The sequence below is a fragment of the Caretta caretta genome, chromosome 11, assembly GCF_965140235.1.
Source record: "Caretta caretta isolate rCarCar2 chromosome 11, rCarCar1.hap1, whole genome shotgun sequence".
Lineage (NCBI taxonomy): Eukaryota > Metazoa > Chordata > Testudines > Cheloniidae > Caretta > Caretta caretta.
Genome location: NC_134216.1, coordinates 39188786 through 39215150, shown reverse-complemented (window position 1 = coordinate 39215150; position 26365 = coordinate 39188786). Strand labels below are relative to the sequence as shown.

Sequence of the window (26365 nt, the reverse complement as noted above, 5' to 3'; positions counted from 1 at the left end):
CCAAAAACTGAACACATCAAAGGTTTCATTTACCATACAATGCTTACACAAGCAGACTTAAGGGTATGGAATCTAAATTCTGCAAAATGCAGTTAGTTTGCAGACATCTGGGTAGGATTTAAATTTCTTGGATAAATGATTCTAAATGAAGTATTGTTCCAGAGAATCATGTGAAAGAATGTGTAATGTTTCTTAAAATTTACACTACAGTGACTTTAGGGATTACGAAAGTGTGAAGTTTTGTGTGTTCTCATTTCCTCCTGGAAATTAAGCAGACATTAGAAATTAATTCACATCACACATGTAGAAAAACAAATATCCAGCTCTTTTCTCATACAGACTTCTTCCAAATACTATAGACAAGAATGGAAGGCAATTTAGAAAGATATATATCGGATAACGTACAGTATGTTTCTTCTGAGGGTTTATAGCATAACAGGAGTCTTACTAAAATTCAGTAATAAATATTCTTCTGCCAGTAACCTAAGCAGTAAATCAAATGCACACCTGGAAGGTGTGTCCAGCAGAAATATTTTGTCCCCTTAATATAGCAACTATTCTAGGAAAGGAGTGTAAGATGAGAGAACAGAAACAAACCTCAATTAAGGTTTATATTATGTTGAAGTCTATTTGCAAGACTGAGTAATATTTATAAACTATCAGAGGGGTAACCGGGTTAGTCTGGATCTGTAAAAGCGGCAAAGAGTCCTGTGGCACCTTATAGACTAACAGACATATTGGAGCATAAGCTTTTGTGGGTGAACACCCACTTCGTCATGCATCCAACAAAGTGGGTATTCACCCATGGAAGCTTATGCTCCAATATGTCTGTTAGTCTATAAGGTGCCACAGGACTCTTTGCCGCATTTATAAACTAGACATCCCTCTGGGATGGTCATCAGTAAATACCTGAAGCCATCCAATGGAGAATTAATGTCATAAGGAGTCCATAGTGTGACAATTCTAATAGAAAATGACCTTTTACAAGGTAATGTTGATAATTAGATGGATTGGAAGAGGGAAACTTGACCCAGGGCCTTTTTAAACACTAACACTGTGGTTACTCTTATGTAAAAACCAAAAAATTAGAATACGGAAACATGTCTTTAAAAGGAAATGGCTTTTGAAAAATTGCACAGTACATCCATCTTCAAGGAAGAGTCTGTACTTCTAGGTTAATGATGGCTTCAGGAATACCCAACAACAAATTTGGGCTTGTTCTGATAAAATTTGCAAAGAAACAATAATTCGATTCTTCAATCACATTGCACATAGCATTCAATTCCATATTATAAAATCAGTAATCATTACAGGTCATTAGATTAGCCGTGCACTCTTTTGTCAGGGTTTGGAAATCCACTTTATCAGCATGTGCACTTAATGCATCACAAGATGGCTTTGATAAAAATGAAATGAATATCCTTAACAAGGACAGTACCACACTCTCTCCCTGTCCTTACTGTTTTTTCTTGCACCGTGGCACATAAAGACTCTTGAGTGGACCAATTTTGGGAGATTAGTTAGAAAAACAGCTTTTCCCATTACAGTGTACAATATGCTTTCCATGCTGGATAGACCACAAGCATTGTTTAAATTACCTGAAATAAAATATTTATATTTCAGTTCCCTGTCTAAGCAACTGTGGGTAGGATTTTCAAAAGCAATCAGCCTTTGCCCAATTTACCATCAATTTTAGCATGAGCAGAGGTAGGCCAACATCAAGTGCTTCTGAAGATCCCACCATGTGTAGTTAAAACTGTACCGCCTAATTCCCCATACTACAAAATTCTATTGCATTAATCAGTGACTGATCTATGGTGCTATCTCCTCAACTGGATTTAAATCAGCTACAAAGAAAGTATAAGAACATAAAAAACTATTATAATAATTTTTTGCAACAAAACAAGGGAGGCAATATATGAAACGGTATAAAATATATTTTAACTTCTTAAATAAACAGACCATACAAACTTATCTTTCCCAAAACTATACTGAAATAGCAATTGGAGGACTTATTTTTCACCCCTCTATCCAATAAGAATTCCATTTTAAAAGGAAATACTTCTTAAATATACACGTTAACACTTTCTTTAGTCTTTGATTGCAACATAGTCTTAACCTTGAAAATTATTTTCTACTGATTGTCTTTTATCCCCACCACACATATTGGGCAGTTTTCCCCCCTGAATTCCTATGCAGCAGGAGCCAACATAGCTACTTATTAGTTTGCTACTTTGATTTTATACAAGCTTCAGTGATGACAGCAGGCATATGCATAGCAATGCAAATACCGCTTGCTGGTTAATTGTTGCTGAAGAACCAGCAGAGGCAGAACAATAATTTATTTATTTGTACAGAGGCCCTACAAAAATAATGAAAAAATCCTCCAATTAACTGCCTTTTTTAAATTAGAGAGACTCTGGAGCACACTATATCCCTACTCAATTATAAATATGTCAAGGTAGGCTGGGCCCAAAGTAACCTGATAGTGCTCTTAACTTTAATTTCTTTGCTTTTGTTTAGTGTCACCCCCAAAACAATGTGATTGGATCAGATGCAGTTCTGTAACTTTACAGACACGGTACTGGGTTCATAGTTGTTTCATGTCCAATCCAGTGACAAAGAATCTCTTATGGATCTTTCATTATTATCACAACCCCTCTTAAGCAGCAGTTTTTTTTCACACCCTTTAATGGGCTTGTGTGGCATTCTTACCCATTCTGCATTAAGAACACCACATGCAAAATGTGTATTAAAAACATTATGAAAAATAGTTCACAGGAGCTCCAGTTACTTTTCTAATTTAAAAAAACAAACAAACAACTTTGTAGTTTTAGTTTTATTCACCCACAGGCCAGTCCACATGGTTTACCAACATCCTGCATTCCCCCATCTCCTCCCCTGCCCCTTAAAACAAGTAATTATTTGTTCCTTCCTTAATTTTCTGGATATCACTACACTGAATTCAGGCAAGTTTTAACAACAATGCACATGTTCAGAATGAGGGGGTCTGTTGTATAATGAAAATGCCTGACAGACCTGTAACAATGCAGTGGTATCAGGCATCAATGTCATAGTCAACTCAATATTGAGATTTGCCCAAATCCAATACTAAAATAGCAAGTTATTACTGTTCTCATAACACAATAGTAGCATTACAGTAGTGTGGTGGCACTTCTTTAGGAGTGCATCGATTTGCTGACCCTCCAATATGCTTTTAGGCTACAGAAACCAAGATGACTCATCACTGCTCACTATGCTAAACTATGGTCAGTCCCTAACGAACAGCTCTGCTCTTCTATTCGATTTTTAATGAGGCAGTGGTTACTAAACATAATTAGGAACCAGGAGTTCCCAGGTGCAAATCCAGTCATAGTATGAATTCTGGGGAATCACTCGCTCTCTGTGAATCAATTAACCAGCAATTAAACTGGATAAGGAAAGGACTTTCCTCAAAAATTTAGCTGCTGCATCCGAAGTTGGGTTTTCCACAGTAGGCAAGTTAAAAATAAGGTGGCACTCAAAGACAAACTGCGACCATGGAAGCAGGAAACAGAAAAAGGAACATTACAAAAACTCACATTGAATGATTAGCCTTTTTGTAAAAAAAAACGAACAAAAAAAGCTTTCTATGAAAATATTATTTCTCCCAAAGAGATGGGTCCCAAGTGCAGATGGCTGCCCCACAGAAGAAATGAATTCTACTGTTATACTGATCAACAGTACATGACAGCAGTTCAGGCAGAGAGGAGGCTCAATGAAACTATTTCACTTTGTGATTACAAAATCTCTGTCCCCCACACATCCATTCCTTAGGCTTTTTAACTACTGTATTAGGAATATAATTACATTGTAGTGACAGACACAGCTTGGCAGAGTTCTACTAGCTTCAAAGGACATTTAATATATTTGAAGCTTCTCCCTGCCCCCAACCAAAAAAAGCCTCTTTACAAGACAGTCATATGTTTGCAATGGGCCAAACAAGTTTATAAATTAAAAATGTATATGCAACACAGAAGGTATTCCCCTGGCTGTCAACACACAAAAAGGATACACAAGCAATGAAACAGTTAAAACACAGCACACTGTATTACACATAAAATGTTTCTCATTTCAAGTTTATTAAAACTTTCGCGGTACAAATGATCCAGGTTTTAGATTATCAAAAGACCAAACTGAAGTCCACATTAAAAAAAAAAGGTGTTCCCCAAAATGTCTCAAACTTTGAGACAGAATGGAAACAACAAGTCCATAGCTCATCCACGTCTGTCTTCATCTGTTCCAGGACTTGATTCGTGATCAGACTTTTTATCCTTACGATCGGCATGGTCTCTTTCCTGACTCTTTGATTTTTGGTTAATTTCTTTTTCTAATGAGGATCTAGTCTTCTCTTTTTCCCTACTCCTGTGTGTAGACGATTTTTTAAATTCTCTATCCTTACTGCTTTGTCTTCTCTTTGAGTCTGGACTTTTATCCTGATCTCTACTAGCCTTTTTATCTTTATTGGTCTCAGGGCTACTACTTTCATGGCTTTTTGAACGCTTCTTCCTTTGGCTTTCAGCGTCATTTTTCTTATGTGAACTTCTGCTTTCTCTGTTCAGATACTTCTCTTTGTTTCTGCTTTGACTTTCTTCTCTTTCATGGCTCCTTGAGTCTCTCCTCCTCTTATTCTCTTTTCCTTTAGATTTTTCTGGTGTGCCTTTTCTCTCTCTACTTCTTGATCTTCCTTTTCTTTTTGCTTCTTTATCTTCATTTTTTGAATGCTCTTTACTTCTACTCCGGTCTCTGTCTTTACTTCTAGATCTGGCTCTCTTCCCCTTGTCTCTGCTTCTGCTCCGTTCTCTTGCTTTATTATTGGAACTATGTTTTCCTTTAGTCTGCTCACGTTCTTTGCTCCTTGACTTAGCATGTTTCTCCCTATCTTTGCTTTTACTGTGATCTTGTTCATTACTTTTTGATCCTGCACTTTTACACCTCTCCTTACTTCTGCTCCTTTCTTTAGCTCTCCCTCTAGAATCATAGTGCTTGTCTTTACCTCTCTCATGATCCCTCTCTCTGCTTCTTGACCTCACTCTCTTTTCTTCATGTCTGTTGTGCTTAGAGTCTCTTTCTCTGCTCTTTGATTTCTCTTTGCTTTTGCTCCGGCTTTTAGATTTAGCTCTTTTCTTGGCCTTGCTTTTATTATGCTTATCGTCTTTTTCTGAATTCCTCCTTGTCTCCCTGTCTTTACTACTGGATTTGTGGTCTTTTGTCTTCTTCTCCTTTTCCCCTCTTCTGTTTGGACTCTCAGAGACTTGTCTGTGGTCTGATACTTTTCTCTCTTTTCCTCTCCCAGGGCTTTTTTGAACATCTTTCTTGTTTTCATTTACTTCACCCCTTGGAGAAAGAAAATATTTATTTTAAAATCTTTTGAACTAAAGAAAAGTAAGAAGTAACTTCACTCCTGAAACTGTTAATCATCACATTAAGTTTAATTTGTATTATGACATCTACATTAATGGCTACACAGTTACCATAACCATAAAGAGGGGTGCTTTAAAAGGGATAAAGCAAAGATAGGAAAGAGATAACTAAGCCAAAACCACATATTCTGAGACTAAAAAAAATTCACTGTGATACAACAGATCAAAAAGGCACCACCGTATTCTAGACGGAAATTCCAATGTATATAGGAAAAAAGCAGTGTCTTACTTGTCTCCCTTTATCCATCTTTCTCCACTGGAAACTCTCATTCTTTGAGCTCTTTGCATTTCCTGCCTCCAATGTGGAGGAGTCTCACTGCGTCTGAAGCGATCCCTTGACCTGGATCTGGAAGGCGTCCGATAGCGCTTGAGAAGGGAAAAAGAAAGAATGTTAGATACAACAGAGTTTAACATTCCACAGTATGCAAGATTTCTCATACATCTGGGGTGAGATTCTGAGTTGCTCCTACCAGAAATGCAGCACAGAACTCAGCCCAGCAGAAAAAGGAGCAAAAGTGGATTTATGTCATCTTTACAGCACTTACGTTCTGGGCTGCTCTGAGGGCCAGACTGGCTGCTAGCATAAATCAATTCTGAAAGCTGGTATAATTTACAACATTCCTCCCACAGTCTGCCAATGGACTGCTCCACAACTTATAGTAACTGACAATTCACATAGCTGTCTCAGGCTACGAGGACTCCCCTATATCTGACATGCCCCTCCCATCCCCACTACTAGGGTTTAGGGTGGGGGGAATCCAAAGAAGATAGTCTGCAGCTGTCTTCCTCAGTTACCCTTGACTGGATCCAGGGCTTTTAGAGCCAGTTTACATTGCTCCGGCCCCTTTACCAGCAAGTAGGAGAGAATCTCACCTCTGGACTGCAGTCAAACTTCATAGTAAAAGCACTGAAAATAAAGGTTAACACCTGTATAACATTATCTGGAAAAAAAAGTTAGTGAAGAAATATAAAAACTTGCAACGCAGTCTCATAAGCTCATTTTTTGTTGCATTTGCTATTGAATTCTGATATGCAAAGTATCTTGGTGCAAATCTACCAGCCTTTATAAACTAGAATATTTCCCTCCTGAAAATCAGTTTAGCCTGCCAGCACTTTATTAAGCCTCTCACTAACATAAAAGGTTAAAGAACCATGTCATTTTTAATCCCCATTTTCACTCACTAATTGCTTCCTCAAAAAAAATTTTTTCCCCCATACGTTTCTTGTGCTTACTCTCTGGGCCAAGAAGCAGCTTTCTTTGCAAGTTTGAGCAAAATGCCGTTTTGGAGTTGAGAGTGCAGGGCGTGGAGAGAGTAAGGGAGGGGTTTTGGGGGCATTTTTTATTAAAAATTTTGAATCTGGTTTATTGCATTCAAGTAACTCAAAAGTGGCTTTATTTTCAAATATATACGCAGCATATAGGTGGTTCTGGAAGGAATGGAATCTGAGCCATATTTGGAAACAAACAAACACACAAGCACTTGAAAATTATGTACTGAATGACTAGGGCTCCTAGGCACTATAGAAATACAAAAATAATACACTTACATTTTATATTCAGTTAAAATGGATACCCCAAATGGTTGATCATATATCCACACAGCAATCTCAGAAATTCCAAAAGACCTTAAATGAGTTTTATGTAAGAGCCAGGTATTATTGTTTGAAAAAGAATGGTTGGGCTTGAACCTGAAAATCTTTGAGATATTATATCAAGTTTAAAGAATTTTCTTCATCAGGATGAATGCTGCTCAGCCTTGTCCTGCAATGAAAACTCCCATAACATTTTGCTAAGCATCACCAGAGCAATACTCTGGTGATAATAAATAAATTTTCACCATTAGCTTTAACATTTAAGGGCTATTGCAAATGTTCATCATTGTAGGCCTGGCTTGACATGAGTAACTGGACATGGGTGAGGCCTCATTTCTTGAAAGACAGAATTAGGGAGGTGAGTGGATCAGCAGGCTGGAAACAGAATGTTTGTACTAGCTAAGATAGGTAAATGGGTCAGTAGGCGAACAGACAGAATGTTTGTACTAGCAAAGATAAGGGGCAACACTCAGGAAACCATTTAAAATGGCCAAGATAAGCCTGGAACATAAGATGAGGTAAAGAGTAAGTCATGCATGGGCAGAGCATGCTGTACAGAGATTAGTCACTTTGTAGGAACCAAACCAATCCCAAAACGCATGGATGCAATGTATAGTGAACACAATGTAATGTGTAAATTTATACAAAAGAAGAGGTTTGCTGTGAATTTAGATGTGTGATATGCTCTGTACCCATCCCCTACACTTGAGCCTGATCAATTCCAGTGTAGTTTGATTGTACGCCAATCAAGAAGAAACCTCAAGGAAGAGTTCAGAGTTGAGCTGAGTTCATGGGACCCAAGTGGATAGGATCTTGGGGGCTACTGAGTGGATAAGGTCTCAAAAGCCATCCCAACGTACCATTAAGTGGATAAGGTCTCAGGTTCTGGCCTGCTTTTTACCATAATTTCAGTTAGGCTTGCTTTCAGCTGAAATGATGATAAAAATGGATTCAGCCATTGATGATGAATCTACATTTGAGCTCCCACAAATCCAGCTGAACTAGGATTAGTATCAGTGGGAATGTTTTTTCTGCATTTCCCCTAGTATAGATGCTGCCTCAGTGTCACAGTATAGAGTACAACAGAAACCGCCAACCTGATTTAACAATCTAACTTGAGTGGACTTTATTAAAATTTAATCATGAAAAAATAATTTACTTGGAATTTTGTTATTGAGGATTATTGTTATTACAGATTCCTATCCTGACTCTCAAACCTCTGGCACCTGACATGTCAGCACTTGATGGAACTAGGTTGTTTTTCTGAGCCATATTTTCTGCTGGTGCCTGTCAGTAACTTTGGGATTTTTTTAATATTAAAAACTGTTCGATACATTCTTAGAGTTTTCTGTTCTCTATAAAGTAGAATTTTGTTGTACACTGGATCCTTTGAAGAAAACTGCTTACTGTTTTTCTGAAGATTTATACAGATAAGAAGATTACCACTGACTTTTCCCTCAGAGTTGGGGATTGTTTGGGCTTTGCTACTTTTATATATATCAAAAGTGGATTTCTAAATGAGCAGAGGAGTGGCATTGCTGGACACTGGAACAATCAAGCAGGAAGGCATGCACTTCCTACCAGTTGGTAGCTCAACAACTCAGAGCTTTGAGCTACACACAATTTCACCTGTCATGCATCCAGGTATGAAATTCAGCATAGGGGACCTATTACAACAAGACACTATTTCTCAAACCAATATTAAAGCAATTTGGAAAATGCTTAACCAATCTCTTCCACCAGACTTCAACACTAAGCATAACAAATTAATGTTACTTTTTCATGGGACCACTGGCAATAAACTCAGATTTTGCCAGTGGTATTTAAGATTTTACAGTTTATTCCAAATGATTAACAACTCATGCTTTTGAACTTTCAGGTAATTTCAGCAAAACAGATGTAGTTTTCTTCTAAAAACTTCAACATTAAAAACAATTTTCTTTTAAATGTATTTAGTGAGCAATAGCTAGTGCACAGACCAGGAGGATTGGAGTCAGAACTTCTGGGTTCTATTCCCAACTCTATTAGTGTCTCACTATATGATTAAATCACTTAACCTCAATGCCTTATTTTGCCAATCTGTAAAATGGGCATAATCCCACCCTTCCTCTTTCCCAAGAGGGATGTGAAATTGCCTTGCGATCCTCAGATGATATGTGCTATAAAAGTGAAAATCACCACCACATACCAAGGTTGGGGTTTTTTTTTGGTTTTGTTTCTTTGTTTACACTTACCCTTGGTCCTCTTCCTTTTATTTTCCTTCCAGATCTGGTCACTAAAAGCCTTCTCTGGTATGACGACTGGGAATTTGATGGATTACTAAAATAGAAGAGAACTGATGCTGTCTATTACATTGTTTTAAAAATTGTGGCGGGAGAAAGACAGGAAAAGATCATTGAGACAGACTCCACTACTATTTTGGATTGGTTCTTTCGCAAATTAAAAGAAGTCAGCCCAAATGAAAACAAAGATTAATTATCACTCTCCAGCCAATTCAGATAATAACTAATGGTCATCACTTCACTACTTTAAATATTATCATCCTATTCATAGTATATAAAAAAGCATACAAAGTTTAAAAAATCCTTTTAGGGGCAGATGGGAGAATAAGTGTTCCCTTACAGATTTTTGGAAAAAACTTGGCATAGGAACATCTCAATACATGTACATGCCAAAACAAAGTCACTGTGTCATCATAATATAAGCCTGGCCCTTCCTCATCCCTATTGTTCATTCTGCCTAAATTTGTCCTGTCTAATTCTTAAGCATAGGGACCTGGTCTCTTTAAATGTTTCTCAGAGGAGTCTAAGCACTCTTTTGGGTGCTGCAAAAATAAATAATAATTTGCAGAGGAATTACAGCTTGTGAAATGTTCCAGGGACAGCCATAAGGAGTGAACAACTCTGTTTAGCCTCAGGATAGGTATTGTACCATCATGGCTTGTGCAGTACGAGACTGACTACACTAACTGACCAGTGTGCTCCAGCCTTGATCTGGAGAGAGAATTTAGAATGCTGAGATTCATCTGCCTGTCCAATGGAACTCCCTCCCACAAGATAACATTGAGGCCAAGAGCACAGTAAGAGAATTATACACATATATCAAGAACAACAGATATACTTTTTATCTTGTGTAGTACAGGGAATATAAATCTCTACACTCCAGGGCATAAGTAAACCACTAACTGCATGTGGTCAGGAATACATTTCCTATATGGACAGTTTATTTCATAACTATCCATTATAATGTTTCTTGTACTTGTCTCAGAAATTTCTGTAGTAGCTATAGTCAGTAATAAGATACTAGAGAAGATTAACTATTGGTCTAATGAGGTATGGCAGAAAGAATCAGTGTCCAATTTAAGGTGGTTCATCACAAACTGGATTGAGAAACATAATATTTCATATGAGCCACTGAACTGTAATATGGTGCTGAATTTCCACTGGATACTAATGAGTCAAGGCATGTGAGGTAGTATCTTTTACTGGACCAACTTCTGTTGTAGAGAGAAGCAGGGGGCCATACAGAGCTCTCCTTCAGATCTGGGAAAGGTCTCAAGAACTGTGTGTGGCACGAAAGCTTCTCTCTCTCACCAACAGAAGCTGATCCAATAAAAGATATTACCTCACCCACCCTCTCTCTCTAATTTCCTGGGACCAACACGGCTACAACTATGCTGCATACAACACTTGATACTAAAGCAGTGATCTACACTTGAAGTGAAAAGCTCCATATACTGTTTGTAAGTCCCCAGAGCCAGCCATCTCAAGTGGAAACTGTATTTGTAAGTCAGGCTTAAATTTTCTATATTCCTTCTTACATTGTTTTCCTTGTAAAATTCCCTTAAAATGTATCATTGTAATACCCACACTATTCACCCTTACAAACAAGCACATTTAATGAAATCTGAAGTGCCACTGCTCATAACGTGCTAGTGGTTAAGCAACACATGGGAAACCTGGACTTGACCTATGAATCTAAAAGTACTGACTTGATCACACCATTGTCAGTGTGCAGTCCCACTCAAAACACATGTAAGCTTACCTCTCTCTTTCCTTCTCCCTACTCTTCCTTTCTTTTTCTTTTTCATCTATTTTAGGAGGACTTTTTCTCATGAGGAACCTGTTTTCTGGTACAGGAGGGATCTCTTCGGGACGGACAGTAGACAATGGCTGTGCTTCAGGGTTTTCATCTTCACTTTCACTGGATGAGCTTTAGTTATACACAAACAAAAAGCTATCAATGCTTCAGTTTTAAATATCTGTGTACTTTAGATTCAGGCTTTCCAGGAAAGGCCTCTCAACCTGTCTATACTTAAATACTTCAGAAGCTTTGTCAACTGAAGATACAGATAGAAAAAAAAAGAGAAGAATTATTTATCTCATCATCAGAGCAATTTAGAAAAGGTCTGAGTTCTGCAGGTTATAGTTAATAGTCTTCTTAGTAGTAATAAAAAAGAAATCTAGCTAAGGCACAAAAATCTGAAAGTTATCAACCCAAGCATTTACAGATATTTGAAAGTATTTATACATATAAAACAAAGGCTAAGGCTTCAAAAACAGCTGCCATTTTGCTCCCATGAGGTCTTCACTCAGAGATGTATATTATGTATGTATTCCCACCTGACATTATAGAAGATTTTTCACCAATTATTTTTTCATACATACAGTGAATTGCTGAATATACTTATATTACATCTTTAGATTAGGGCTGGTTGTTAATTTTCTGGGGAGCCTGAGCATCCATAGTCTGTAGCTCTGAGCGCAGCCCTGCCATGCCAGGGTTTCTAGGCTAGGAGCATGGAAGCCCCTCTGTGGAGCTGGGAGCATGGAAGAGTCCAGCTCCCAGCTCCTCAGCCACAAGCATGAAAACTGTGAGAACTTTGGTTCATAGGCCTTCCAGGATCCCTGCCACAGAGCTGCGAACCTGGAGGTCCTGCGATGGACTTCCAGGGTCTGTGACTCTAGGGCAGCCACACAAAGCAGACTCCCCTGGGCTGGGAACCCCAGGGCTTCCAGACTCCTGGGCCAGCTGGCTCCATGGGTTGCCTGATTTTGAATGAAATCAAATTTCCAAAAACCAAAATTTCTCACAAATTGGAAGTCCCAAGTTTCAGCCAACTCTATTTTAGAAGAAACAGAGTTTGGAAAATTTATATAAAAAGGGTCACGTTCAGATTGTATGTTTGAATGTAAAACTGTGAGGAATTGTATGATTATTTGTTGGAATCTAAAGGGAGCATGAGAAAGCTGAGTGCGTTTAGACGGTAAATACATGAAGCTGAGGATGGTCTGGAGAATAGCACTGCTGTAACAGATGATTTCCTTGATTCTTAGTGGTTGCGCTGAAAGAAAAACACACTTGTATAACAACTTTACCTCTAAGTCAGATTTTTGCATGGGAATACTGTAGTAAACTGTGGGTAACATTTTCAGAAGCAGCCAAATGACTTAGGAGCCTAAAGTTCCATTGCCTTTTAAGGAGACTTTGGTGTGCTTGGGCAAAATTTTCAAAAGCACCAGACAAGTTTAACTTTGGCACCTGATTTTTGAGAAGTTATTACAAGTTACACATCAGTAAATTAAGGTGTTAATATGTTTGAGGTTTTATTTTGTTCGTTTTAGACCTGTAGGCTCCTCATCACACATTATAAAAGTCTCATTGTGTATAAATTAATTCAACTTAATGAATATAAAAATGAGTCAAGGTATTAACTTTACAATGTGCAACTTTACAAATCAACACATGAAAATCTCAATCCAAACTATACAAGTGGCTCTCGTTACATATACATTATTGCCAGTGTAGTATTAAAGCAGGAAAACCGAAGTCATTTACAAAAAAATAATCAAGGATACTGCAATCCTCCACACACCTAATGGTGCTAGTTCAAACAGGCATGTACCAAAGAATTATATTATATATGTGCAAAAACTGAAATGATTGTATTCACAGAAATGTTTTCCTACATCAACACCAAAGCAAGAAAGTAGCTAGCTGAAAACATTTATTTTTCTACAGCATATGTACTAACATATATTAAGTTTTACATTTAAATTTTTAAAAAAGCAAATTTGGTCTGGTTCCAAAAGTCTTTTAGAATAGCAATATAATCCTACCTTTTCTTACTTTTCTTTCTCTTTTTCTTTTCCTTCTTATGTTTTCTAGAATTTTTCTTGTGTTTCTTTTTTCTCTTCTTAGGTTTCTCTTCAGAAGCACTTTCAGAATCAGATGATGAATCAGAGGAAGATTTTGAATCACTTGAACTTTCTGAATCGCTGGATGAGGAAGAAGACTTGTGTCTTTTCCTCTCTTCTTTCTTGGCTATAAATCAAAGTTACAAAGACATAAATTTAGATGTCAAACAGTTCCATCGAAAGCTCAGAATAGACAATTCTAATATCTCCCAAACTTCCTAAATAATTCTGACACGATACTTTACCTTGTAACTAAAGTCATTATGGTAAATACATAATAAAGATTTGGGGAAAATATTTTGTCATACAAATAAAGGAGAAATTTTAAAACACATAATAGTCCATTTATTTTAATGACAAAGGAAAATTTTATTACCAACTGTGAACTCTCAGTAACGCGTAGCACTTTAATTGTACTAAAATATTACTTCTTTTTAGAAGCAATCTTACATTAAAAGTATATCACAGAATGAAAAGTCTGATCAGAAGTTTGTTCTATAGATTCCAGTATTAACAGCATCTCAGACAATATATTCTGTTCAAACCCAATTAAACCACTTTGAAAGCAGCAGCACATGACCTAGGCTGATCCAATGAGTCACTTAGCAGCTAGCTCACCATGAAATACCACAGACTGGGGAAGACCCACGAAAAAGATAATTCTTCTGAAGTGAAACTGAGCTCAGAAAATAGAAGTGACCCTCAAAGCTCATCATTTTTCTACAAAAATATGCCATGAAGTATGATGGTGCAAGCCAACTACTAATTGTCTCAGCTTAAAAGGAAACCTCCACCATGGGTAGGTTTTCCCACAATTGTCCACTATAAAGTTCCTTTCACCATCCTCAGTCCATGAAAGGATACTGGGCTCGATGGATCACTAATCTGATCTTGTATGGCAGTTTCTATGTTTTATCATATCCATGGCCTCTAATGAAAAAGAGTACAGTGCCACTTTTGGAGGCAGATATCAAATCCATTAGGGCTAATTTCTTAACTTTGACAGTATGTGAAGCACGTATCATTAAAAAGGAGCTGATGATGGCAAAAGTAGTAGTGTAAAAGACACAATTTTAAAACAATAACACGTATTTCATCCTTTCATCAATCAGGTAAATTAAAAAATAAAAAGGATGTCTCAACTAGATATATTAACCAATTCAATCCAAGCTATTCTCCAACCAGATTCACCCACACCCCTCCAAAAGAGTGTCAAAATAGGGGAGCTGTAGGATATTTTCAGACTCTGGAACATCATCATTATAATTGGCTAATGCAATTAGTTTTATTTTCCCCTCTTTCTCTCTGTAAGTTGCAAAGAAAAACATCACTGGGTATAGAACAGTTTTGTATGGTAAAAGGCTGAATCTCAGGCACTAGAGAAGACAAGATACGCCAAAGACAATTTTTAAAAAGTGAAAAGAACCCCATTGTGTCTGTAGAAAACCGCATTTCATCAGAAAATTTGTTATGATCTTAAAAACAGACTTCAGAGTAAAAGAAGAATTTTAAATTTGAATATGACTCCCAGCCGGGATCATGTTTGTCTACTTAAACAGTTATTGGGAGCTATCTTAGAAGTGAATGAATCAGCTTAACTACTGGTTTATGCTGATTTCAGCGGGCATACACCAATGTACAGAAAATGGAATGTCTGCGTGGTACAAATTATAGTGGCAAAAAGCAGCCTCAAACTTCCTTCTAAGGCAGGGGTGTTTGCAAAGGGAGAGGCAGGAGCACAAAAATGTGGGCACAGAAAGTCAGTACAGCTAGAAAGTGGATGCTACTATCTCAAAAGAAGGTCTGGTTGGATGTGCATCAACTCAGTGAATCCCCTTTGAAGCTGAAAATTAAAACATTGCCTCCTCTGGAAGAAACCATGAGAAAGAGCACCAAAAGAAGACAGTGAGGTGAGCTGAGCACAAGGGCTTTGATAGTGCAGAGACGCGTAATCCGTACCTAGCTGTAGTGGAATAAGATGTGGTTATAAAATAAATATTGAGCTAATACTCTGGAGTAGCTGTTCTTCAGAAAAATGGTCACATTTACAATTACCTAAATTCCACAAAATATAGCCTTAATTTTCTTCACTGCAGGTTTACAAACCTATGGAGGTTGAAATGACTGGAGCTCCACAGTTCAACAGAAGCAAGCCCCTCAACAGCTCCGAATAACTGAAGGCTGACAACCAGCTTCCTTCCTGTGAAGCTCCTTAATTCTGAAGAAGTAAAGTTGCAGAGAAACTCCACTCCAGCAGAGATCTCTGTTGGCAGCCCTGACAACATGAAGCTGTTGTGTATTCAGAGAACTTAAGAACAATGAGTGGGTTTACTGTGTTCAATTGACAGTAGTAAGGAACCTTTTAACTCAATTCAGGTACTGGAAGTTGTATACTAGTTATTTTGAAAATGAAATGGGAACTCAGTTAATTCCATATTTGAAGTAGAACCACGAGACAGTAGTCAGAAGCAGAGGACTGACCTTTACGTACAGAGCTAGAGGAGGTGAAAAGCTTCTCCTGAACAACTGTATACCTGGAAATCCCGCTTAGAGGGGTATTAACTGCTAATTCAGAGAGCAGTGTGTTCATTCTGGAAATTATTAGTAACTTTAGGTCCTTCAACCACTCAGCTATCATTAACAAAATGTCTGTCTTTTGACAGAGTCAGAAATTGAGTTCCATGATCATAGTCATAGACATAAGTGGCCAGAGTAGGGGTTGTCATGTTCAGCCCTCAAGGTGCGTTTTTTTTTTTTAATAGAAATTAGAAAGAGGCGATAACCCTATAAAAACAGAAGAAGAAATTAATACCATTCAGATGTTCACATCTATAGTCTCCTGCCCAGTCATTTATCTATGCTAATTACCTCTTATACCCAATGGAGGGGATATAAGGAGAACAGTTACTTCCCCCTTTCCCATCCATTAAACAAAAGGGCAAGCCAACAGCACACTCGTTTTTGAAAAGGTGTAATTTTGGGGACCTGCAGACAGCAACACAGAGAGAACAAATCTCTCTGACCTAATTCAGTTTCACATTTTAGGCCTAAAGGTTGTACAATCAGTGGATTATTCAACCAGTAGCTAGGACAGGTTAGCCATTTGCTTTCCAGTTTTTATTACACCATCCTGACAGATCATAAGGGTTGGAGGTAGCTGTATCCCAACAATCAACTGCAAAAAGTGTATATAAAATGCTGTATGATGGCCGTCATGGAGGCAAAAGCAACATACTTCTTCTGTATCGACGCATCACCTGTAATCAGAGGTTAGTATTTCTCACTAAGTTTTTTAATGTTATCACAGAAAAATCTGTTCTGATCTGGACTGGACTGACCAAATCAGTGGGGATAGATCCACCTCTGGAAGGCAAAACATCCATACCATCTCTGGTTGAGTTTCAGCCAACTTCCATCACGTACTCTCGATGTGCTGGGGGAACTTCAGGTTATTGTTTGCAAGTTGGACATGTCCCTCATGGCTAGCAAGATCAAGTAGGGAGACACTGTTTGCTGTTGGTAGAGTGTGTTAATTCTTTCTAAGGGAGGGCAAGATGCCAGTGTTTCTCATATGAGCAATAATTAAGCTACTGATAACCATCTCTTCATCTCAACACTCTTACTACCATGCTGTCTCAAATATGCCTTTTCTGGATAAAATTATTGAGCATACAGTAATGAGGCAATATGTGAAGTCTTCAGATTTTCTTTGTTCCCTGTCAATCCAGTTTTTGATTGGTTGTATTTGGCTGACTTTTCAATTGCCCTTTAGTGATGGAAGCAACAATTTCAAAAGCTGTCTGGGTGGGCGGGTAAGATCACTGAAGCGGTTCTGCTCTTTCAGAGATGGTGATGTTGACTTGCTGGTCCAATGGCTTTCTAGAGGAATTCTGCAAGTCCAATGGCTTTCTAGAGGAATTTATACTGAGGTGCTACAAGTACACTGGTGAAATGCAATTTTATTTTTTTCATTGCTTGCAGACTGGGTGCTCTCTTTGCTTTTCCAGTGCCTGGCTGAGACAGTGACTTGGATGACAGCAAGCTGATGAAGCTGAATCCAGACAGCAATGAGGTGGCTATTCACTGCAGAGAAGCTTCTAGAGCAGCTGATGGGCATAGTATTTTGCCCCTGAATTTTGCTCATCCTAAACAAGGGGGTTTGCAATTTATGGGTACTTTTTTGAGCCCCAGATGGTACAATGGCCAGAAGTGTCTTTTCCCAACCGCATCTGTAACAACTGTAATCACTTTTCTTTTCAGATTTACACAACTTCACAATTATTCATACCTTTGTGACCTACAGAATAGATGAGCATAACGTTCTCGATATTCTCACTTGGAAGTTTCAGCTGGTATAAATTGCAAAGGCCTGATTGCCTACTGCAGTTGGCCACAGACACTACATCAGTGCTCCATAGATTGTTAGCCTCCTGTTCACTTCTGGGCCCAATTGAAAGCAAAGAATTCTCTATAAGAAGGCATATATGGTTTGGCTCTTAACCACCTGAGACCATTTCTTTAGTTATGCACCACCATGACAATTGAAGTCAGCTGACAAGCCTGTTAAGCATCCCTAATCCTACTGGCAGAATGTTTTCAGTGAAGAGGCCTCTACTGTATCATCTGCTTTCCTTGTTGGTCCAATAAAGAAGAACAAGGTATAAAGTCTATTTTCTCAAGCTTTTGCCTAAGAAGCTTATTTATATGGTTTGTATAGAATGTTGACTTAGTAAATTATTTGTTGTACAAATTCAAACAATACAAAATTTGTGTATCTGTCTACTGAACATGATGGGTGCATTTTTAAAATTGAAAAATTAATAGTTTCCAAAGGTATTCTATGAAAAGAAGTCTGGTATGAAATGTCCACTCTTTCTTTGCTGTACACAAACAGAGGCATCACCACATACTCTGCTGAACAGCCAACAGAAAACAGTCCATTCCATTAGCTCTGAACTAACTCGTGAGAAAGACCTACGGTACTCTACTTTCATACTCTTCCCAAACATCGAAGAACTTTACTTTCTCTCCACTCAGGACAGCATCCTCCTAGAAAACACCACTGCATTTCTTCCTATCTAAACTTAACTGAAACAAGATGGCTCCAAGCCCCGATTAAGAAATGTCTCTGTACACAGTGAAAGAAAGGGTGAAGTCAAGTACTGCAGTTCCCCTTTCCTGTGATAATATCATCTAGAGCTTGTCAAAACCAATTTGGGATGCAGTTTTATTTCCATCTCTGTGGCAAGTTTAGATCTATTCTAAAGTTGCTACTTCAAACTGACTACTAACTAAGTGGGAACTGAAGGTAAGGAGCTCTCAAGGGTAGACTGTCTACCTGAACAGAGCAGAATGTAGAATGCAAGCAACTGCTGGAAGCTTTCTTCAATGGCTGACATATTTGTGGAAGAGGACAAACATGGAACGCTGTGAAATTGCTGTGCAAAGCAAACACAAAGAATGGCAAGGATTTTCTGCAAACACATAATCGTTTATGTCCCCAGGCAAATATGCCTTCTTGAATACCAGGACAAGCTTGCCCCCAGTCAATTACAGGCCACAGCAGAGAACTCACTGTCAGAGTTTACTATAAAAGAAAGAGGACTTTGGCTGACAGCCAGGTATTATTTCTCTCCATTCATTTTCTTATAAAATTTCAGCCTATAAATATGTCTAAAACAGGCCCCTTCCTCCCCAGCCCATCCACCATATTGTCCAGAACTTGTCAGACTTCATAAATCATAGCCAAATGGCATAGTTGTCCACTCTCCACACTTCAAACCTCTAATGAAATGTAGCCACTCTTATAACACCACAGAGAATTGGGCTTGAATTGGAAACAGCATGTGGCCCAACAGTCAGACTTAACTCAGATTCATAAAAGGCCAGAAAAGACCACTTGATCATAGAGTCTGACCTCCTGTATACCATAGGCCATTACATTTCCTGTACTGAGCCCAATGACTTGTGTTTGACTAAAGCGTTATTTTCCAGAAAAGCTTCCAAGTCTTGAGTTCAAGACATCAAGAGGTGAAGAATTCACCACTTCCCTTAGTAGTTTGTTCAAAAGGTTAATCACCTTCACTGTGATTCATGCCCAACTTCCAATTTTAATTTGTCTGGCTCAACTTTCAGTCACTGGTTCTTGTTATGCCTTTCTCCACTAGATTAAAGAGCCCACTAGTACCAGTATTTTCTTTCCACTAAGGTACTTATACACTAATCAAGTAACCTTCAAAGCATCTTTTTTGGTAAGCTAAACAGATTGTGCTCTCTGTGCTTGTCTGTGACTGCAAGGCATTTTCTCTAGCCCTTGAATCATTTTTGTATTGCACCTTCTCCACATTTTTAAAAAGGATACCAGAACTGGACATAGCATTCTAGTGTCTCTCGCCAATGCTGTATACAGAGGTAAAATCCTCATCCTACTTACAGCTCCCCTGTTCATATATCTTAAGAATCACAATAGTCCTTTTTACCACAGCATCACACTGGGAACTCATGTTCAGTCACTTGTACACTATGATCCCTAAACCCGCTCCAGAGTCGCTGCTTTCCAGGATACAGTCCCCCATTCTGTAGGTTCCTTATTCCTTACTGTGTAACTTTGCATTTTGCTATATTAAAGTTCATTTTGTTTGAATGGGCCCAGTTCACCACATGATCCAAATCACTCTGTATGACTATATTAACCATTCCAATCTTTGTGTCATCTGCAAAACTTATATTTTTATATTTACTTTCAGATCATTGATGAAAATACTGGACATCAAGCCTAGTACTGATCCCTACAAAACTCCATTAGAAACACCCCTATTTAATGATTATTTCTTACTGAAAACTACTTTGAGGTATTTCAGTTAGCCACTTATTCATCCATTTAATGTGCACCCTATTGATATCATATAATGCTAATTTTTTAATTCAGAATATCATGAGGTACTAAATCAAATACCTTACAAAAGTCTACATATATTACATCTACAGTTACCTTTATCAACCAAACTTGTAATGTAAAATAATTAAAGCAGATTTGTTTGATAAGACCTAGTTTCCACAAAACCATGGTCACTGGCATTAATTATATTCCTATTCGTTAACAGTTGAATCTTATACCAGCTTTTCTTTTATTTTGCCTGAGACTGATGTTAGACTAATTGACCTATAGTTACCCAGATCACACCACTTGCTCTTTTTGAATACTGGCACAATATTAGCACTCTTCCAGACTTCTGGAATTTCCCTGGTATTCTAAGATTTATTAACAATTTATACCAGTGGGCCAAAGATCTCCTCAGACAACACTTGCAGTTGGCTGAAAGTTATCCAGGCCTCCTGATTTAAAAACAGTATCCTTAGCAGATGATGACACCCTGCTTAGTTACTAATGAACTAGACAGTACTTCATCATCCCCTTGTGATACAAGTACATCCTGTGTCTTTCCAAATGCAGAAAAGGAATATTTATTGAACACTTCTGCCCCTTTTGCACCATTATTAACAATGTTACTATCTCCATGTAGTAATGGGCCTATACCATTATTAGAATTTCTTTTGTTCCTAATGTATTTTTAAAACTCCTTATTGTCTTAGTCCTACCAGCCATAATTTTTGCCCTTTTGTCTTGTTTCCTTTATCAATTTTTTATACTTCATAACTTCTAATTTATATTGATTACTATTTATTTCCCTTTTTTTCCATGTTACATATTTCTTTATTACTAATTTCTCTGAGGTGTCAAAGGGGAGAAAAAAATGGTAATATCATTCCCCTCACCTTAGCGAGAAACCTATCGGACTCCAAGTGAAAGATTCTGTTTTGGTCTTCTGTCACTTATGTCGTGCTTTTTGTTCTCTGCAACCCTCAGAGACAGCCTTCCAACTATGCCCAAAGTCCAATTAAATTAGCCCAACAATCAGGTAACCAAGCAATCCTTAATTCCCTGTCACCCATACCCCACATTTATCACTTCTCTGCAGAAGCACAATTCCCCTCCTCCACACAGTGCTTCATTTACCGATGATAGTACCCTAGAATACAATCCCCTTATTACTCAGTTGAAAGTATCTGAGAATCCAATTTCTATCCCCCCACACACAAAAATTTATTTTTATCCAATTTTACGCCCTCCAACTGCAACTCTAGCCATTCCCTCTGACCTCATTGAAGCTCCCCACTAAACCCAAGATCTGTCAGCTTTATTGCTAGTCCTTACAGATACAGCCTTGTAATCCATTCACCCCCTTCCTTTCCTGGATATTGCCACCTCACCAAGTCCTAAGCCAAAAGTATTTTAGTTCAGCCTCCCTTGCTATGAGATGATGATCAAACTGCAAAGGTATTTTCAGTCACTCTCTCCAGGAACCCACCCACCCTTCGTCTTTATGCCAGTTCCCCTGAAGCAGTCTGCTCCAGTAACTGCCACACTCACATAGCACATGCTCCCTCTTGCTTCCTGCAGTAAAACACTGCATAGCTCCACTGTTTGATGCCTCTCTGCTGCTGCTTGTCCTCCACGAACACCAGTAGTACTCTGTTCCGCTCACCTCCCAGGTACTGGTCCTCACATCTGGATTCCCTGGCCTCTTCCTGACCATGGCTCCAAGGGTGTCTCCTGCCCCATCACTCAGCTTTGGACTGCAGCTGAGCCAATATCCTTTTGCTGATGTGACGACAGACTGTTCCTCCCATCTCCAGGTACTCAAGTCATCACAGCTCACCAGTGGATCCTGGTCATGCCCTCAGCGAACCAATTTAGCCATACAGTCATCTCCCGCAACGGGGATAGATTTCCTCTTGCAGTAGCCTGCACAGGGCCTCTCTCTGCTAACAGCAGAGTCCTCCACTCACCACGAACTCCGCCACAGTCTGCCAGGTAGCACCTTCATCAGGCTTGTTCGGCATTAGTGCCCCTTCCTGGGGGCCCACACTCCTCCCCGCACTCAGCTCTGCCCTCCACCTGCCCGCTCCTGGCACCTCTAAGGCCTCTTGTTCTCCATGTTCTCCTGCTGCCCACCAGTATCTAGTACTCCCAGGTGCCTCATGGTCTGTTGAGTGGCTCAACCCACGGCCCTGGCAGCAATCTCCCTCTGCGGCACATCAGAGCAGCTACAGGAAGCAGGATCTCCAGACTCCTAGCTGAACCCAGGCGAAGAGGCACAAGAAGAGGGCCCAGGACTCAGACATACAGGTGGGATCAGACAGTCAGATCTCTCCAGAAGTCTGTTTTCTTTCAGGAAAAGTTAAAGGAAAAAGATTTTATATTTATTTCTTTTATTCTTTTGCTCGGTGCCACTTTAAAGCCCTCAAGCAGGGCCTTAAAGCACCAGACAGTTCAGCTCCAACTAAAACCTCTGTTAACCATTCAGTTTCCAACTTTTTAGAATAGTCCTATGAAGGGAATAGGGTGGACTAGGATATATGTATCATGCAAGGGATTGTCTTACCCACAAGCTCTACCCATTATATATATTAATCTATATCTACTAGCCCTTCCCATCCACTGTTAGAATATTACGTCTGTCACAAGACAAGTGCTATCCAGGGAAATTGCTGGAAAATAAAATTTGACATCCTAATATCCAGGACATCTTATGAACCAGCTGAAAAAGTTGTCTGACTTCTAGACACCTCTAGCCATGATGCAGTCTATCACTGAATTTTTGGGAATGAAGGAGATCACTTCATAACCCAAAGCCATTCTTCTGCCAATCATGTCAGAAGATGGAAGAACAGCATGAAAGAGGAGAGAAATAAATCAAGATGTTCAAGCATGAATGTTTGTCTGCTTCCCTTAGGCCAAAGAAACAGGGTAATCCTTGTCTTGTGCTTCAACATCTTTGTTGCAACCCTTCCGAGTAGGCATAAACTGGAAGGTGCTAAGAATGAGAAAGCAAGAGGGTCCCTATTAAAGTTCCTATCAAACAGGCATCCTGAGGCTCCTGTACTGGGGTTCTCCATCACAGTGACAGCAGTCTTCGTACAGTAACTCCTCACTTAAAGTCATCCCAGTTCATGTTGTTTTGTTGTTATGTTGCTGATCAATAGGGAACATGCTCGTTTAAAGTTGTGCAGTGTTCCCTTCTAACATCTTTGGCAGCCGCCTGCTTTGTCCACTCCTTGCAGGAACAGCAGCCCATTGCAGCTAGCTGGTGGGTGGTCGGAACCAGGGTGGACCGGCAGCCTCCCTACCAGCTTTCAGACTCCCCTAAATTCCCTGTGCAGCATCAGCAGGCTATCAACTGCCAGCAGTTCAGCTGTCCCTCCCCCACTGCCATGTGCTGCTCCTGTCCTCTGCCTTGGAGCTGCTCCCCGAGCCTCCTGCTTGCTGTGTGGGGGGGAGGGGAAGAAGAGGGGGGGGCTACTGTCAGGGTGTCCCCCTCCCCTCTACCCCTGCACCCCGCTTACCCCATCTTCCATACAGCAGGGGGGATACAGGGATGGAAGGAGCGGTCTGTGGTCTGGTCTCAGCTTGCTGATCTAATTAACAAGGCAGTGTACTTCTGACCCCACTCTTCATACTTAAAGGGGAAATGTGCATTTCTGTCTCTCAAACACACACAGGGTGTGTGTGTCTCTCTCTCTATCTGCCCTCCCTCCTTTCCTGTTGCTTTGTAGAGTGAGAGAGTTAACCTTTAAGGGCTCAGCCAATTGCTAAGTTCATCATTTAGCAGTAAGGCATTCCCTGGGAAATATCCCACCCTCTGACTCCTCCACCTCAACCAAGCTTCACAATCATCATCACTGTGTACCAGTATTAAATTGTTTGTTTAAAACTTATACTGTGTATATATATATATATATATATATATTATATACACTATATAATACAGTCTTTTGTCTGGTGAAAAAATTTTTCCTGGAAACCCCCTCACTTACTTTAAGTCTTATGGGGAAATTGGATTGGCTTAACATCGTTTCACTTAAAGTGGCATTTTTCAGGAACATAACTACAATGTTAAGTGAGGAGTTCCTGTACTGAATTATTTTGTCAAAAAAGCAGGGGCTAACTTCCAATACCATGTTCAGCTCTGGAAGAGTACAGTAGAGCAGACATCCTTTACAGAGAAAGAGCAAGATTCTGTTATATCCCTGTTTATAGTTCGAAGTACCTTACAAAGCACGCTTACAGCAGGGCAAATTACAGGTCTTCCTAACCTAGCTACTCACCTGAAGCACTGTAGATGAGGACTATACCCAGAACCACAAGCTCAACAGAAGCAGTAGGTGTTAAGAAAAGTCAGACTGACATCAGTATATTTATATGCCAGATGACACTTTATGGGAGCAGTACCTATCAGAAAAGTACCAGAAGCAGGGTGGGCTAGCATAGAAAGGCCAAACCTTGAGAACTATTGAGAAAAGCATTAATTCATTCCCCAATGGGCAGGGGCAGGGGAGCTGCTGTTCTTCCTTGTTCCTAGAAGGGAAACAAAAGATAAGAGGCTGGAGTGCCAAAATGTGCACTCCAGCTGCCAGGACAAAGGAAGAAAGACTGAAGAGGAACATCTGGGACCAACTCGTATAGGCTGTTCGAGATTGATATTTATTTTGTCTATAGGTTGCTTGTTCATATGACTATGTGGGAAATGCTTTTTTTTACATTGGGATAAAATACATAACAAAATCATATGTCTAACAAAATGACATTTCTTTAATAATGTCTGTCACTAGCTTTTCAGTTAGTGGAAGGTACACAGTTCACTACAGGCAATTACTAATGTCTTTATGAACTCTCCATCCACTACAAACATGATTCTATTTACTATTATAAGAACCAAGGAAAAAAGCTACACTTACATATGTTAGAAATAGGTAGTTCAAACTTACCTTTGGATTTTGGAATCAACTCTCCACAACTCAGTATTCGTACTTCAGCATACGGTTTACTAGATGCATCTGTTTTCTGGTTTTCTATCTCTCTCACAACTTCCTGTCCTGTGATGACTTGTCCAAAAACAACATGAAGTCTGAAGTTCAAAAAAAATAAATAAAAAAAGATAAAATGCAGGTTTTCTACTGCAATAAAAGATTTAAAATATTTAGCATCTCAAATTTTCAAAGCAGTGTCCACTTCACAAACACAAATAAAGGAGATAAGATATTTACCCATCTAAGTGAGGTGTAGGCTTGGTTGTTCTTTTGATATCATCAAAAGGAATAATTAAAACAAAGAGAAAAACAAAGTTAGCACCCTTTACAAAGGAAACAAAACTGCATTCAAAACAAAAGTGCATGTATTAAGTTAAAAGTTATTTTGAATGAACTAATAAATTAAGGATTGTTTTGTTCAATTTTATAACAGTTATGTAGTTATAGTTTAAGTATCACTGAATGAAACATTACATAAGGTTCCTACTAAAATCCTTACTTTGATAAAAAAAATTAAGTAAATGAAGATATTCTAGCATTAATCCAATTTTTAGATAGTATCTTGTATACATACATTACAAAATTCTATTACTGATTCAATCATACGAACAATTGAGGGCAGATTTAAAAAGAAAATTAATCTGATTCTCAGAAGAGACTGCAAGTAGTCTTATAGTCATTAGAGAAGGAAGCAGTGGGAAGTCAGAAAAGAAAAAAAAACAACTAGGCACCGGCTTCATGACATTTGATGTAGCTCTAGAATGGACTTAAAGAGTCTTCAAGGAGAGCTTTATACCTACAGACAATGCATGTGATTCACGCAAGCTCCTATAGCCCACAGGTCAGGGCTGGACATTCCACGGCATGCAAGTATCAGTCATGAGAGAAATCATAAGCTGGGCTGAAAGAGGCTAAAGATCTGTCAGCAAGCCAAAAATAACTGTCTACTTTTAGATGATGCATGCGACTCATCACATTAATTAAATTTATCAATTATAGGTAACGGGATCAATTTCAAGAAAGAATTTTTTCTGGAGATAAGCCTGATTCAAAGGAATCTCTCTGTTGTAGATATGTTGTGATAAATTCAGCCTTAGATTTATTATATGTGGTGATAAATTTAGCTTTGTGGTTATTTTTTCCTTGAAAATGAGATTGCTCTTAGAATGATTTCCAAAAACCAGAACTTCACACACACACACACACACACACCCCCTAACCATGATCCCCAGAGCTCTTCCC

The 26365-nt window shown here is 38.9% G+C and overlaps 1 protein-coding gene across 2 annotated transcripts in view; it reads right to left on the bottom strand.

The window, feature by feature from the left end:
* Nucleotides 1-4102: 4102 nt before the first annotated feature.
* Nucleotides 4103-26365, bottom strand: part of PPIG (peptidylprolyl isomerase G) — a 42196-nt gene continuing 19933 nt past the window's right edge. For both annotated transcript variants that reach the window (XM_048869856.2, XM_048869855.2), the window contains 7 exons: nt 25361-25390; nt 25082-25221; nt 13175-13379; nt 11100-11267; nt 9290-9374; nt 5692-5828; nt 4103-5376 (listed from right to left, as the gene is read on the bottom strand). In XM_048869856.2, coding sequence (XP_048725813.1) covers nt 4257-5376; nt 5692-5828; nt 9290-9374; nt 11100-11267; nt 13175-13379; nt 25082-25221; nt 25361-25390 — 1885 coding nt within the window. In that variant the 3' untranslated portion in view covers nt 4103-4256. The remainder of the gene's footprint in view (nt 5377-5691; nt 5829-9289; nt 9375-11099; nt 11268-13174; nt 13380-25081; nt 25222-25360; nt 25391-26365) is intronic.